The sequence below is a fragment of the Schistocerca cancellata genome, unplaced genomic scaffold (genome assembly GCF_023864275.1).
Source record: "Schistocerca cancellata isolate TAMUIC-IGC-003103 unplaced genomic scaffold, iqSchCanc2.1 HiC_scaffold_1168, whole genome shotgun sequence".
In the NCBI taxonomy this organism is placed as follows: Eukaryota; Metazoa; Arthropoda; class Insecta; order Orthoptera; family Acrididae; genus Schistocerca; species Schistocerca cancellata.
The window spans coordinates 794,089-810,626 of record NW_026047167.1 but is presented as its reverse complement, the minus strand read 5'-3'; the positions used below and the strand labels follow the sequence as shown (position 1 = coordinate 810,626).

General features: G+C 40.7%; 1 protein-coding gene across 1 annotated transcript in view; it reads left to right on the top strand.

Moving 5' to 3' along the window:
• Positions 1–1,007: 1,007 nt before the first annotated feature.
• Positions 1,008–16,538, top strand: part of LOC126160950 (uncharacterized) — a 55,200-nt gene continuing 39,669 nt past the window's right edge. Inside the window, exon 1 of the mRNA XM_049916943.1 lies at positions 1,008–1,185. Within this exon, the coding sequence (XP_049772900.1) occupies positions 1,014–1,185 (172 nt within the window). The 5' untranslated portion in view covers positions 1,008–1,013. The remainder of the gene's footprint in view (positions 1,186–16,538) is intronic.

Here is a 16,538-nt window from a genome sequence, read left to right as displayed (position 1 = left end):
GTAAGTAATTCCTGTGAGGCCTAATACATGACGAGAGGTGAAAGTCTTAAGGAAGAGGCCCAGTGTCTCGTCACCCGAGGATCTCTGTAAGCAAGCCATCCTGCTCAACCAGACGTGCTGCACTGCGCTGTGATCGCGTTTCTCACTCCTGCACTACAGTGCGTGCATTCTGACGCCAGCACCGAACTCTCTCTCCGCCTCAGCTGAACTGCGCCGCTCTCGCCGGCGCGCAGTGCACCTCCTTCTCCTTCCGACTCCAGGCGGCAGCCGTGGCCCCTCCTGCGCCCGCTCTGCACTCTCCTCCCCGTCTTGCAGTTCAGCCAACAGGCTTTCAACAGTCAGGCCACCTCCTACTCCCGCAAAATTCAGTTTGCACCGTAGTGTATTCCTCGTCTCGATGTTTGGGATGTGTGTGTGGGAATGTGGATCAGCTTTCTATACCTAGAATCACATCAGAAGCCGCAATGCCTTTTCCCGCTCGACAAATAAACTGAGACTGCTGTGTCTCTGAAAATCGTTGGCATCTCGTTACCTTAAACGTACGACACCAGGTACCTAAAACACGCAGTCTCGTGGCAGACATCCTCATAATGTTTAGCGCACTGTATTTCGCACATATGTTCACCGTCGTCACTGTGATCAACTTTTTTTTTCTTTTTTTGCTTAAGGTGCTATTATGCATTATCTCTAAGAGAGGCACGTCTGGCTATTTTTGTGCCGGAATAATAAACCAGCATTTCTGCGATACTTCCTGTAAGCCTGCAAGTGTGCTAATCGAACTCGTTGTCATTCTGAAAGCATGTGGCACACGCACGCAGAAAAGGAACGAATTCTTTTTTGTGACGGCTCTCGAAGCAAAATGGAAAATGGCTGTGTTCCGGACGAGAGACGTCATGCGTCCTGTGGTTAACTCATCCTGCGGAAAGACTTCCGCTACGTCTATCTATGCACTGTGTCTGCGCCGCACGCGACGCACACTTGGCGTGTTTCCATTACGGCGACAACAGCTCACAATGCATCCGTGGCCTGCAGCCGCGTCGTGGCTGCTTTTTCTGGCAGCCAATGGCACCACGAAGCTCGACTGTTTCTGCACGCACGTCGCCGACGTCTATTACCAGGGCGGTGGTCTACGCTTTCAGACTGATGGCGAAGAAAACTTATGGTTGACCTACTGTGTATATCCGAGTAAGTACTTGTTCACACAGCACGGATTCACGCGACACTATGCGCCGCGCGGTTTTGAGCTACTGAGAAGCGCACTGGCTTGCGCGTACTGCTGCGAAGTGTTACGAAACGTTCTCTGCCCGGCAGAGAGTTTATTAGGAGGAAAATACACTTTATTTTTAACCTTTAAGATCAATGGACGTTGTACAGCCTTTCGCGAGTGAGGAGATAGCCTTTGAAGATCGTTCTTCACGGTATCAGCTAACCATCTACATCTCTTCATTGAGTTCAAAATGTTTCCCGTTTGTCTGAGAACAGGTGGAAGTCAGAGGCTGCCAATAATGACTGATATTACGGACCATGTTCGTGGGGACGTTTTGACTTTGTCACACCCGAGCCTTTTATGTGCAGGGTGTGGACAAATATGTCCTCGAATATAAATGTAGATGCTAGCCAAGCCCGCAGGTTGCACTCTGTGTCTGGCCACGAAGGGGGCCGTGCAGTTTCCTCAATAAGTCGCCAGGGTGAGTCGTGGCCAGAACAGTTTCCTGTGCCACGGTGAGTGCACCACGTCGGGCCTCTGTCCATTCGGACGCGGGCAGAATGTCGCAGCTCGCATAGCGGGTGCTTCAGTAACCGAGGCAACAGAACTGTTAGGTGCTTCAAGAAGTACCGTATCGAACATTTATTCCGCATACAACGAAAACGGAAAAAAGGCATGCCCTAATTCCAACGCAGACGAAATTTTGGTTTTGAGTGATCGTGACGAATGGTCATTGAAAAGGACTGTGACGCAAAATACGGAGACGACAGCTGCAAAGTCACTGCAGAACTGAATATCGCACTCGCGAAACTTGTCAGCACCAAAACAGCGAGGACTGACCTCCGTCACCATAAAATCTGCGCTATGGAACAATGAAAGAATTTCATTTCGTTGAATGAGACTTGTTTCAAACTGTTTAGTAGTTCTGACCGAGTTTACGTTCTAAGAGTGAAAGAATACGGCGGTTTGGTGATGATTTGGGCCGCCATATCACGATGCTCCCTGTTACCCTGCCAGGTCACATTAATGCCGAGCATTGTGTGACCACTTTGGCTCATCAGAAGTAGAGTAGGGGACGGACAGCACGAGCACAACTTGTTAGTGCAGGTTGCCTGCATCAGGGGCAAGTATGCATTCAGGGGCAAAACTATTGTTCTCTTTTGACTGACAGGTCCTTAGCCCACTGTTGTGCCAAGAAGATAATGACCTCCTGGAGATAATCTGTCCTTTAACTATTGTTCAGTTAAGTCATTTTCTATGTCACCCCTACCCCCTTCTACCCTTTCTCTTCCAACGCCCTCAGAAATCTAGCACTACTTTTGATGTCAAATTAACTGTCTAATTAATTAAATTGATTGGTAAAATTGGTGGGAAATAGATCAGTTGTGCCACTTTCGGTATTCCTGAGCTGCTCCAGGTTATTCGATTAGCCCCCCCCCCTACTGTATCAAATTAACTAATTAAATCGATACCTTTCAAATTTTCTTGCCCTTCCATTCTGGAAATATTGATTGATCAATTGCCCATGTATGGAATATTGTTTAAGCAATTTAGACAATATGTGGAATAGTACTTATTCAAGCAATTTATGGGATACAAGGTGGTGATGGAATATAGTTTATTCAAAGAATTATATCGCGATATGTAGAATACTCGAGCCATTGCGGCGATTTTTCATTCCAATCACATAAGGAAACATGACACTACACTGTCACAAACCTATTAAACATATCTGAAAAACTTTCTCACATCTCGCCATCCACAGTTGCGCCACACGATGGCTGTTTGGCTGCCAGACCATGCAGGCCTGTGCAAGTAGCAAGGGCTAATCACCAGCAACGAAAGCACACTTCCTGTTGGCATCCTCTCCCATCTCAAATGGTCTGTAAGCACGAATCAACCTGTCGGGTACCAGCACACGCGTTACTCGCTCCTTCCAAAGGAAGTGCCTGACTGGGAATCGATCCAGAAATACTATTGAATTTAATAAATCAATAATTTACAGTCACATGATCATGGTGTATGGCATATAAGGCTGATGCATTAACTATTTCATACATACACAGATTGGTGATTTCACAAAACTAGTGGCAGCCTGACTCGAAATACACTTTAAACAAAAAGAGAGAGCGAGAGAGAGTCGTAATTTGCTTTGCAGATGACAAAAACTAGCGTGCGATATTTAAAGAAGTGCGACACTTTCCCATTCTGCCTCGGACTCTAAATACCCCCACCTTCCTGGCGTACTTCCTTTGTGGTACACTTGACGTTGAACATGAACTCCTTCAGCAGTTATTAAATCTAGTGTGGATTATCACATTTTGAAGATGGCACGAATGTTGCTTCAGAAGCTGTGCCACAGGAAATATTAATTAAATCGTTAATATAGATGTTTAAACAATTTTCTTCAAATACACACAGTAGTTTGCATGCATAAGCAATAGTTCTATGTTTCTGACGAGAAAATTTCAGGGAATAATGTAACCGAAAATTATTTGATATCTCGACTGGAAGCTGTGATGTATGAAATGATTGTTGGAATTTCAAATTTTTATATGAATTTATACAATCATCATTATGCAGTTCCCCACTGCTACTGGTCTGCTAAGCATATTTTGTTTTTTAAAAGCACTGTAGTATTCTTAAGTTGCCTGGTTCTCTCAGGTACACCTCGATGAAGAATAAGGGAAGAAAGAGTTTACCGCGTGATAGGATAGTAACAACAACAAATACCACCGCAACGTGTTGAGAAACACGGTCCGTTCAGGGTGAGATGCCTAAGATCGCCGAAGACACTCTCACAGCCCACATACTCACCTTCTGAACGTCCAAACGCAGCGCGCCTGTGCTCCACCGCTACTGCTCAGAGACCGGAGACAACGACTGCTGTGAACACGGCCCGTGTCCTCTCTGACAGCTGCTGCGGAAGTGTGCGTCAGCCAGAGAGAGGACCACCAGCGATGGAGTGTCCTCCCCGGGAGGACCTGAGTCGTAGGAATTCGAATGTTATCAATACGCCCAGCGCAAACACTCGCCGTATTGAATCTTCTCAGATTTCCACGGAGCATACTTGCAATATGCACGTTCGCGAGAGCTACCTAACACACACTGGGTATTAGTTCACTATTCCCCCGTCCAGGGGGAGCCGCGAGCCAAATTGTCAGAAGCCACAGCACACTGGAAGCTTTCTCGGACTCTGCAGACTGGTGTACGGAGTGCGGGCGAGCCCCGTCCGGGGACAGAGGCGTGCGCTGAGGTTCTGTTCCCAGCCCTGGCCCGCCTGCCGGCTGCTGTGCTGCCAGCGTCCATCTCCAGACTCACGAGAATGCTGGGAACCAGGCGCATGTCCATCAGTGCAAATACAGTTAAATATTACGACTGTTGCTGCAGTCTGACACTGAGCGATATAATGAAAATGTCTCCTCTTAATGTCTTTGGTCCTCGAACGAATCTCACGTTGAAATAACACTATCTATAGATCACACAATTTTCCGTGTAACATCTCTCTCATACGCTGATGTTTTGAAATTTTCCGTATCAAATCATTACCTCCTTCACGATGGACACACAGTCATTTTCTTTGCACATGTCAGAACATTAGCTGAAGTAACTTTATATTGCAACATATACACACTTCACACAAGCAGTGCTGTTCTCGTTTATATGTGTATAGTACATGAAAAAGTTATGGTATGCACATACTCACATCGGCTACAGGTCTCGATTCTCCTCAGTTCCAGAAAATTATTCGACATTTAAGTTTTCCAATCAGCGCTTCCGGAAGGTGCTGTATCCTGCCAAGACTCTCTCAAACAAGTGTTGTGAAGCACAGGCGTCCGGCGCTATGTGATAATCAACGGCGCTTGCATTGACGACAGGGTTGGAAAGACATCATCGACAAGGGTTGGTGTGCTGCAATCAACATCGCAGTAAAAAATGCAACAAAGAAAACGCGAGGATCTTCTTAAGGGTACCCAATAAGGGGATGTTCTGTGTATCAAATTTGTTAAGCTGTGTTGCCTGCCCTGTTTGTACATTAAGCACATCCAGTTGAACCCTCGGACCTGTTTACGAAATGCTTCTATCACCCCTTTCGTCCAGATATACTTCTCAATTCGTTGAAGTCACCATTCACGACGTTAAATCTCTCCTCCCGTACGACTAGACAAATGTAATTTTTTTTTACATGAGTAGTAATCTGATTACGTCCCACAAATGTCCGGCGTTATGTCGGAACATAAGCCACATTATTTGTATGTTCAAGCAGCGTAACATTCCTGATTCTCACTTATGGGTGTAAAAAAAAAAAAATAGATTCATTCACACACGCACCAGCTGGGTATAGTTTTAGTACTGCCCTGTAGAAAAAAAAGCCTCCCACCATCTCATGTTTGTCGATGAATAAAGAATGTAATTTCATGGATTTCACCACATCCACGAAACCTTCTCATATTTTTGATACTTGTAAATCCAATGAACACACAATATATTCAGACCGCCAATAGTCGAGGTTTGCGGCACTGCAATCCATGCACAGCTACCGTAGACCTGCCAGTCAGGCATACAAATTTCCCCAGACTAAGAAATCATTGCGAGTGGAATATAAACCAAAGAACAGCCATTCATAGTTAATTTTCAAGGGCTAAGGAAATGGTAGCAGAAACTGGAAAATTGTTATGTATGGAGTCTCGGCACACTTTAATTTCGTGTTGCTGAGCACAGCACCTGCTCAATATTTGGAGCAGGAGGAGGATCACCTCGAGACGGATCTGTTGTCGCAGCTGACAAAATTCTGTTCTTTTCGAAAAAATAAAAGAGCCTGTCAGAACGTCGTACTAAGATTTTGTTTGTTGTATGTGCGATAAACGGCAATACATTCCTGTTTAGAGCCTTTAACGTGTGTGTGGGGAGCTGAATTTTCAGTAAGGAATACCATGTTATGTAGAAACCTCAATTACATTTGAATCCAAAGAATGCTTTATTCCAAGCACACAATCGGCTTCTGTTTGTCTCTACCAGCGCACCAGCTGTATGTAACTAAATAATCACTACCAATCCGCCATCATTCAGTTATTCAACTTCAAATGTGTGCAGGATGTCTGTGAATAAGGTAATGTCGTAATTCTAATAGTGAATTTAAGGAGTGGTGGTGAGTAAATTGTGCAAAGTATGATCGTGCTTTAGTTATCGCCATTACAGGGGGATAGCGACTGCACAATTCTTCTCATTCAAGAACACAGCTGTACCCATACATTAGAAAAAATATTCTAGAGCTCTTACTTCCTCAATACGTTACGACAATTAGCCTTGAGGACTACGGACTCTCTGGGAAAAAAGGAATGTTACTGCTAACAACGTGTTTGAGCGATTGTAAGCAAGAGATGTGTGTAATGTGCTAGCGGATATTTGTATGAAACTGATTAGCACATGTGAACACTTTTGATTATTACGTGTTTCCTCCACAACTTGTACCATTGCTATGTAATATACATTGAAGCGCCAAAGAAACTGGTATGGGCATGCGTATTCAAGAACAGAGATACGTAAACAGGCAGAATACCGCGCTACCGTGGGCAACGCCTATGTAAGACAACAAGTGTCTGGTGTAGTTGTTAGATCGGTTACTGCTGTTACAATCCCGGTTTATCAAGATTTAAGAGAGTTTCAACGTGGTTTATAGTCGGCATACGAGCGATGGGACACAGCATCTCCGAGGTAGCGATGAAGTGGAGATTTTCCCGTACAACCATTTCACGACTGTACCGTGAATATCAGGAATCCGGTAGAAAATCAAATATCCGAGACCGCTGGGGCCGGAAAAAGATCCAGCAAGAATGGGACCAACGACGACTGAAGAGAATCGTTCAACCTAACAGAAGTGCAACCCTTACGAAAATAGCTGCAGACTTCAGTGCTGGGCCATCAACAAGTGTCAGCGTGCGAACCATTCAAGAAACAGAATCGATATGGGCTTTCGGTGCTGAAGGCTGTAACGGAACATATTAAAGGCTTTACTGTACCGAAGTATGCGATACCCTCCAAATTCAACCAGTTTAACGAGTATTTATGATTATAGAAAAGTTATTGTGTATGTTAACAATGATTGCATAACATGTCTGCATAAACAGTCAACCCATTAAATTATACTGAATAACTGACCCACACAAAAGTTTATATCACTTGATCACTGATACAGCAAATGTCATCATGTAAAAACTCTAAGTTCATCTAAAATAATTAATATGAAGTACGAAAATTAGTGGACAACTTGGGTATTTAGGATCTCCTTAAATAGAAATCACCCAGTGAAACCTATTTGTTCACTAGGAGCGGTTTCACTCAGTATTCACGAAATCAATCCTGTTTTAGACGAAAACCAATGTAATTCTTAATAATTCATGTTAATTACTTATTTATGCAAATTAGAGAAGTCAATTGACAAACTTCTAAAAAACGGCCTTTTTGTAACAAAGAATTATTCTGTCAAGTCAACAAATCTGTCTGTCATTTTAATAACATGTTAAATTATGTCACTCGATGCAAATTAATAACTTTTCTGCACAAATTATGATAACAGATGTACATGTGACTTGTAAACTATATCTCTTTTTAGTAGTTCTTTGACAATGTTATAAATACAAGCAGCAAGAACGGTCGAGGAGCAGTCGGAATGTCACTTTGGTAAAGTGTGTTTGTGTGTTATTGTTTGAGGTGGATAAACAATGCAAAGAACATGTAACGGAAATACTACTTTGTGTTGTGTCATGGTCTTTGGTGGACAGTGGAATTAAGATGGCCACCAGAGTAATAAATATTTGAAGTTCACATATTTGTTGGTTTCGCTCGTTCTTTATCATCAAAAGCATATAAAAAACACGGGACCTCATGTTTTTAACCCTAGACAACCAGATTTAGAGCCAGCATCAGCATCGAGACACGGCAGCGATCCAGCAAGTAGCAGCGATTACTACAACACAATGCATTTTAATGGCGCCAACCTAACATCAAGTGCTAACAAGCTCCGTAAATGGGAGTGAAATAGTGCGATTATAGCAATTAGCTATATCTACGACCAGGCGACCATTACAAAAGTGGGGGCTCGTCCGGGATCTTTAAGTGCATCGATGATAATAGTGCAGCGATAAATTTAGTAAGTGCTTATCATTCCAAAAAAGTTTATTTGTGCAGTGTGGCAACAGTGAAAATATGTCAAAAATAAATAAATTGTGTTTGTGCGACTACAGAAAACTATCATCACACCGCTCGGAAGATTAACGTCTGGATTATGTCAATGGAATTCATCAATCAAGACTTCAGCTTCGATAAAACCGAATATAAGTGAAGAAAGCCAACAAGAAGCTACATAAAGCAAGGTATTTTGTTGTTGTCATTTAAAATAATTAATAGTTAACATGTCTCTACCTGAGAGTGATGAGATCGTAGGAAATGTAAAAATTGAACCAGGGGATGGTGAACAATTAAACTTAACAGAGTGGCTAGCAGGGTTTGCAACTCAAATAAGCTCGCAACTTAAACAATCCAGTGAACAAGTACGTTTGGATTTTAAACAATCTAGTGAACATGTAAGTTTGAAACTTAAAGAAAACACAGATAGACTGGTTAAGTTAAGTTTGGATTTTGATCTATTAAATACTCATCTCAATGAGAAGTGTGAGGAAATTAAAACTACCCTCACTACCCTCAGTAAGGACACTAGAGAACAGTTGATACACTTCAGAAAAGAATTTTAAGTTGAAGTTGAAAGTTTAAATGAAAACATACAAGCTAACACAGACAGCATTGCTGTCATCTACAACAGAGTAGATACTGAAGTTGAAAGATTAGATCAGAGAATAGACAAAACTTCATAAAACCTTAAACAAGAATACAACCTGTATACCACTAATGTAGATACAAAAGTAGAAAATATACACACTAAATTTACACAATTGGAGGACGCATTGATGTCAAAACCAATGTTTTACAATCAAAATACAATGTATGGGCACATCCAAGTGAAATGCTTTCCTGGTGAAAATCTGCACCCTATTGACTTTATTCACCAATGTAAGGATATGTTTGTTGTAGGGATGTCAGATAACATAAAAATTAAGTTAGTAAAACGGTTTCTAGAAGGGGAGGTCCTATCCTGGGCAAATGAGAATAATGATTCTTGCAATACTTTTGAAGAGTTTGAAGCTAAATTTATTTGCAAATTTTGGTCACAATCCATACAAGCCAGATTAAAGTCAGAATTTCTAAATGGACCAGTGTATAGAGGGAAAGTATGGGGAATGCAAAAATTTTGCAGAGATCAACTGAAAAAACTTGCTCACTTGAATAACTCTTTTGATATTATGACACAAATTGATGTTTTAAAAAGAAGGTTACCAGAGAGACTGCAGTAGGAATTGGTCCATGGACCAGATGATTCAATGGAAGAGTTCCTGAAATTTGTAGATAGATTAGATAGGGCCTTGGAAAGAGAAAATAGCCAAAGTTTTGGCTCTGGCAACAAACAGTATGGGGGGTGGAACAGGAATGTAAATAGAGATTATTATGGGAGGAGAGACTTTGAAAATTCTGGAAATAATGCTCCAAATAGAGGAGATAGGAGATATGAAAATGATTTCAGAAACAATACACAGGAGGGAGGATGGAGGAGAGATAACAGGAATGATAGAAATAGGTATTGGGGAAGAGAACAAGATAGAAGGGGGTTTGTTGAAACTAGTGAACAAAACGACAACTACAAACGGACAGACCAAGGGAACCAGCCGGGAAACGGTGGACAGTCCCACTAGATGTCCATAGTTTTGGGGCTAGACAATATTATGACAGGACAACACATAACCGAAACTGGAGAAGGAGAAGATACAATGTAAAGAGCAAGTACCATGAAAATACTGATGTTGTTAGAATGAATAAATTAGAATTTAATAAAAGGTTTTGGGATACTATGAGTAAAAGTGATACAGTTAATAAAAACAGTGCTCAAGCACAGGTAGTTAGTGAAAGTGCAGAAGTTGAAGGTATTGCAGAGTTCCATAGTTGGGCTGAAAAAGATACTGGTGTTAATAACAAGTCAGACACACCACAAATAGAATCTATTTTGGGGGGTTTATTTGATAAGAAGGGGGATGACGAAGTGTTTAATGGAGCCAAAGACTCAATTGCTGAGATTCAGATACATAGGGGGGAAACTGAAGATGGGGTTGTTGTGGTGGAGGAGGAAGAAGTAATAGAGGGACATTTAAATAATGATCCTAAATCAAGTGATGTTATTGATGAGAGTGTGGAGGGAGAAATAAAAGTATTTGTAGAATTGAAAAGTGATGATGAGGTAAAGGTAAGTGATGTGACAAACATGGGTAATAATGAGGTTAATGTAAGTGAAATGCGGACTAGGGAATGTGTATCTGAGGACAAGCTATTGCCTATTGGGAACTATGAAACACTAATCTATGAGAATGGTAATAATAATAATATTAAAGAAAATATAAAGGGATGGAATTAAATGTGTGTTTTCAAGAGAAAGGGGAAAAGTTTTTAGAAGTTTTGTGGAACAACTAAACAACTATGGAAACTGTATAAACAAAGATGCCTTTTGGAAAGAATTAGCAAAGATAAGTGCAACCTTGTATCCTACATGGTGGACAAGAATCCGTAGTGGACTTTATAAAAAAGGGGGTGAAAACAGTAGGTTGTTAAGTGACAACACAGTGCTAAAAGGAACAGATGAAAAGAAAGGTTTATGTTTAAATGTCAATGCTTTGCAAACAGAGAGGGATGTGTGTAAGTGTAGGAAAGAGACATTTGACTTAGGAACTAAAGAAATTGAAAATGATCTATTGTTTGAAAATACTGAAATAGACAAAGATGTTGAGCTAGGTTGTCCATATGTTAAAGTAAACATTGACATTAGTCCATTTGAAATAAAAGAAAGCCCACGTCCTAATGCGTATAGACTTATCTTTCCCAGATCAAGAAGGTTATTTGGATTAAGAAACATCACTGAATTGAAACCATATAAACATGATTAAGCACATTTCCCTGTTTGAATACAGTTACTTACCCATTTTCCATAAAGCATGTTATCAGCAAAGATTTTTACTGGGTGTGTCAAATAGCAACTACCACTCATCCTACAGACCCTGGAAAAGTACCAGATCTCTGTGAGACTGTTTTTATATTTTTATTGTCACTATTGAATATTAAATTTTGAGACATCTTCTTTACTTGCAACGGGCAAGAAGGTGACAAACATTTATTACTTTCCTTTTGTATGGTTGAATATGGGACATACTTGCACCAAATAAAAGACAATGAAAAAATTGTTGTGCAAGACCCATCATTTTGTTACTATTGTGTTCTTAGGCATAAGATTTGTGTACAATTTTCTACAGCTAATCAGATGTTCACCAACTTTGATGTTTGTGTTATGTTGTGACCAATTTAAGTGTCCAATTTTAGTATTAATATGTTCTTGTACTGTCTTGACTAGGTGTCTCAATGGGAAACAAGTTCGTTAAATAATTCCTTTTTTTCAAATGCGTATTATATTCATACGTGTACTTCTCTAGTGTTTGTGTTTATATAACATGTCCATACTTATAATTATGTTCTTTGTTTTCATTTCTTTTATGTGGCTCAAAAAGAGCAGACAGTTGCAATATTTTCCTATGGACATATGACCTGTCCATCTATGTAATATATTTATGTTCCTTCTATTATCTTGATTAATCTGTGACTCGAAGAGAACTGACTTTGAAATAATTTACATATATTTTTGATATATCTTAAAATCGCATGTGATATATTTGTGTCTGTTTTTAATCATTTTCCATGTGGCTCACTGGGAGCAAAGATTAACATTTTTTATTACTTTCATATATTACTAATTATTTTTATTATGCAGTCATACTGAATGACATAACACAAAGTGCATTTGAAACAACACAACTAAAATATTTGCAGGAAAAAGTCATTTTGAAACGGTGTAACGGTCATTACATACGTACACATTATGTATAGTAAAACAAAAAAAAAATTATTAAAGTAGTACTTTTCCAAATTTTAACCATTTGACACATTTGTCCTAGTCGGCTAATATCATTAACATTCTGTAAATGATATTACCTGAGGGGGGTATTGTAACGGAACATATTAAAGGCTTTACTGTACCGAAGTATGCGATACCCTCCAAATTCAACCAGTTTAACGAGTATTTATGATTATAGAAAAGTTATTGTGTATGTTAACAATGATTGCATAACATGTCTGCATAAACAGTCAACCCATTAAATTATACTGAATAACTGACCCACACAAAAGTTTATATCACTTGATCTCTGATACAGCAAATGTCATCATGTAAAAACACTAAGTTCATCTAAAATAATTAATATGAAGTACGAAAATTAGTGGACAACTTGGGTATTTAGGATCTCCTTAAATAAAAATCACCCAGTGAAACCTATTTGTTCACTAGGAGCGGTTTCACTCAGTATTCACGAAATCAATCCTGTTTTAGACGAAAACCAATGTAATTCTTAATAATTCATGTTAATTACTTATTTATGCAAATTAGAGAAGTCAATTGACAAACTTCTAAAAAACGGCCTTTTTGTAACAAAGAATTATTCTGTCAAGTCAACAAATCTGTCATTTTAATAACATGTTAAATTATGTTACTCGATGCAAATTAATAACTTTTCTGCACAAATTATGATAACAGATGTACATGTGACTTGTAAACTATATCTCTTTTTAGTAGTTCTTTGACAATGTTATAAATACAAGCAGCAAGAACGGTCGAGGAGCAGTCGGAATGTCACTTTGGTAAAGTGTGTTTGTGTGTTATTGTTTGAGGTGGATAAACAATGCAAAGAACATGTAACGGAAATACTACTTTGTGTTGTGTCATGGTCTTTGGTGGACAGTGGAATTAAGATGGCCACCAGAGTAATAAATATTTGAAGTTCACATATTTGTTGGTTTCGCTCGTTCTTTATCATCAAAAGCATATAAAAAACACGGGACCTCATGTTTTTAACCCTAGACAACCAGATTTAGAGCCAGCATCAGCATCGAGACACGGCAGCGATCCAGCAAGTAGCAGCGATTACTACAACACAATGCATTTTAATGGCGCCAACCTAACATCAAGTGCTAACAAGCTCCGTAAATGGGAGTGAAATAGTGCGATTATAGCAATTAGCTATATCTACGACCAGGCGACCATTACAAGGCCCACTCGTGTATCCTTGATGACTGCAAGACACAAAGCGTAACGTCTTGCCTGGGCCTATCAATACCGACATTGGACTGTTGATAACTGGAAACATGTTGCCTGGGAGGACGAGTCTCGTTTCAGATGGTATCGAGGGTACGGACGTGTACGTGTATCGTGACAGCTTCACGAATCCAAGGATTCTGCCTTGGAATGAAATAGCTTAAGTCCCGACCATTGTTCGTTGGCTAACATGTACTAATGTTTACTGCCGTTTATTAACGTGCACTAACGTGTACTAACCTACATTAACCTATATTACATTTTGTTTATACAAATAGGCCAAGTTTGAATTCTGATGGTCAGTTCGTATTTCGCTACCAACAGAAGAAAATTGTGGCAAACAGAGTCACTAACCGAAGTCAGCTGTGATGACTCAAAATCGCCCGCTCTGCCTCTCTCACGCACCAGGAGCGCGAGAACGCCCACCTCACAGCCTGGACCTTTGTACTCGCGTCGGACATACTCCTCTGTAAATATTCCAACTAAACTATGACCCGAATACTGTTGTTCAATCCACACGGTCTAGGACATGGCCAGAGCACACCCTCAGTACCTAAGCCGAGAACATCGCTCGCCCCACCTGTAGTTAACCGCTGAGAGACGGAGATATGCTGCAAACACATCCCCCGCGCTCTCGTAGCCACCTGCCTCAGCAATTTGATCTAACAAAACATCCAAGTAGAAAAAACAAGAACCAACTCGAACTCTCTCATATTCTATATCGTCCCACAAATACTTAACGTACATTTTATTTACGCATCGAGCATATCTATCACTCTCATACAAAAAACACTCGTCCTGATGTATCTGGTGTCATGTTGCACAATCAGCAGACACGCAAACAGCTCCTAATTTCAGTGCACAATATCAAACTGCTCCTAAATAATACAGTACACATAACTGTAAACACCGTCAGTACTCGTAATCTGTCCAAATAACGCATAGCGAAATAACTCAACAGACGCGCGCAATCGACCTGTCCCACACTACGTCACACAAGTCCGACAGCTCTCAGTTCGCTCAAAGGTCTCTATTCGACCTCTCAAACGTGACTTGAAGACAGCCGCATTCACACCTAACACCTGGACGCCGAACATGGCTATCCAAGCCAGGCCGCGCGCGTCGTCTGTCAACGTCCTATCTCAGTGCGGTCCAGCACACAGTTTAAGGCCGCATTCCATTGCTTCCCGGCCTATTTGCGACACACATCCACCTTCACGTCTGTTGTCAGAATAGCCGAGAGCGAGTTCACACACACACACCGCCTGCACACATCCCAGCGGTGCCCTCCCCTCACAATCTAAAACGATCATCTGACTGTGTAAAAAAAAAATAAGAGCCCATTTAACCTCTACGAAATTGTATAGTGCCCCCAGAAATAGTTAACGCTCGCTTTCGTGTTTTCTCAGCTTGTTTGTAAATTCAAATCTTACCCTAACAGAACTTGTTCGCGAAAATAATACTGAATGCGCTCCTGACTTCCTACCCTTCCAGCTCTCAACATACGCAAATGTTCTCAACCCTCCTATATCCCAGCACAACCGATTAATCATTCCTATTCCTTCTTATCGAATTTACTGGCCTAATTTCCTAAGGCCCCGTTATCGAAGTACGATCCTGATTTTCTTTCTGAGGCTTTCTGTGCTTACTTTTACAGAGATCGCCAAATTACCTCTACAGCCCCCTCAATCTACACACACACACACACACACACACACACACACACACTCACACAGACGGTCATCCTCTTTACTCATCCCATAACATAAGCAATAGTAACTTTACAATCCATTATATACAAACCCTACACAATGTAAGCCACAGTAACTTTACAGTACCGACTATATGCCCCAATGCTCTCCATTCCTAAGGAAGTACTGTGAACCTGCTCTTTCTTTCTACACACGCGACACTCAGCGGTAATCAGCCCTTCTACATTAACGGACAGAAGTCCCTCTCCGAACTGTTCCACAAATTCAGCGATCGCTTCCCCTCAACACAAATGCGTTACTGTCTCATCTTCCTTGCCTGCTCGCTTTTTCTTCACAAACATCTCCAGGCTCATAGACTACAAGAACACACCAAATTTTTTCGAAGTACAGCATCCTGTAAACCACTGAGTAACTAGAAACAAACAGACCGAAAAATTATATTTGCACTCTCGAAACCGAAGTCGTTGATATCATTATACTTACAGTTAAATGTTACGATCGTGGTCTCAATTGACTGGCATTCGACAATGAGCTAAGTATCGGAAATACACTCTCCTGACCCCTGTTACTCTGGAAAAATCTCTACCGTCCTTACGACTTCCTTTCTACTCATCACATAACATAAACAATACAGTATATACACATTTGATAGAAAACAGTGCACTTAACCAGTATATCTCTTCAGTATGCGAAAAAAAAATCCCATTCCTACAGCGTCTATATACCGCAATGCTCTCCAATCCTAGGAAAGCACCGTCAACCTGCTCTTTCTCTCTACAGACCAGACACTCAGAGCTAATCTTCCCTCTTACATCAGCGGACCTAAGTCACCCTCAGAACTCTTTTTACAAATTCGGTATCGTCCCCCCTCAGCACAAACGCCTGACTGTCCCTCCTTCCTTGTCTGTTCACTTTTCTACAAACATCCTCAGACTCCTAGACTGCAAGAACACATGTACTTTCTCTATAAACCATCTATATTACACCATTTTAGCTGTACTTCTCAATATCATGCACTTGGCTACACCTCACCAATCACAAGTTCATCATAATTCACAAGATATAGACTTTAAATTAATTCTCTACAAACGCCGAACTTTATCTATGTGCAGCATGCTGTAAACTGCTGACTAACTAGAAACAAACATACGCAAAATGATATGTCCACTCTCGAATACTGGTCTCAGTCATATAACATATTCGAGATCTTGCCTATAATTTACACGTCAACTAAGGTTTGTCCCATGTCTAGAGAACAGACAAGCGTATATCCGACACACCACAGCTGATCTTCACTCAACTAAATAAAGGAAACAAATGTGCA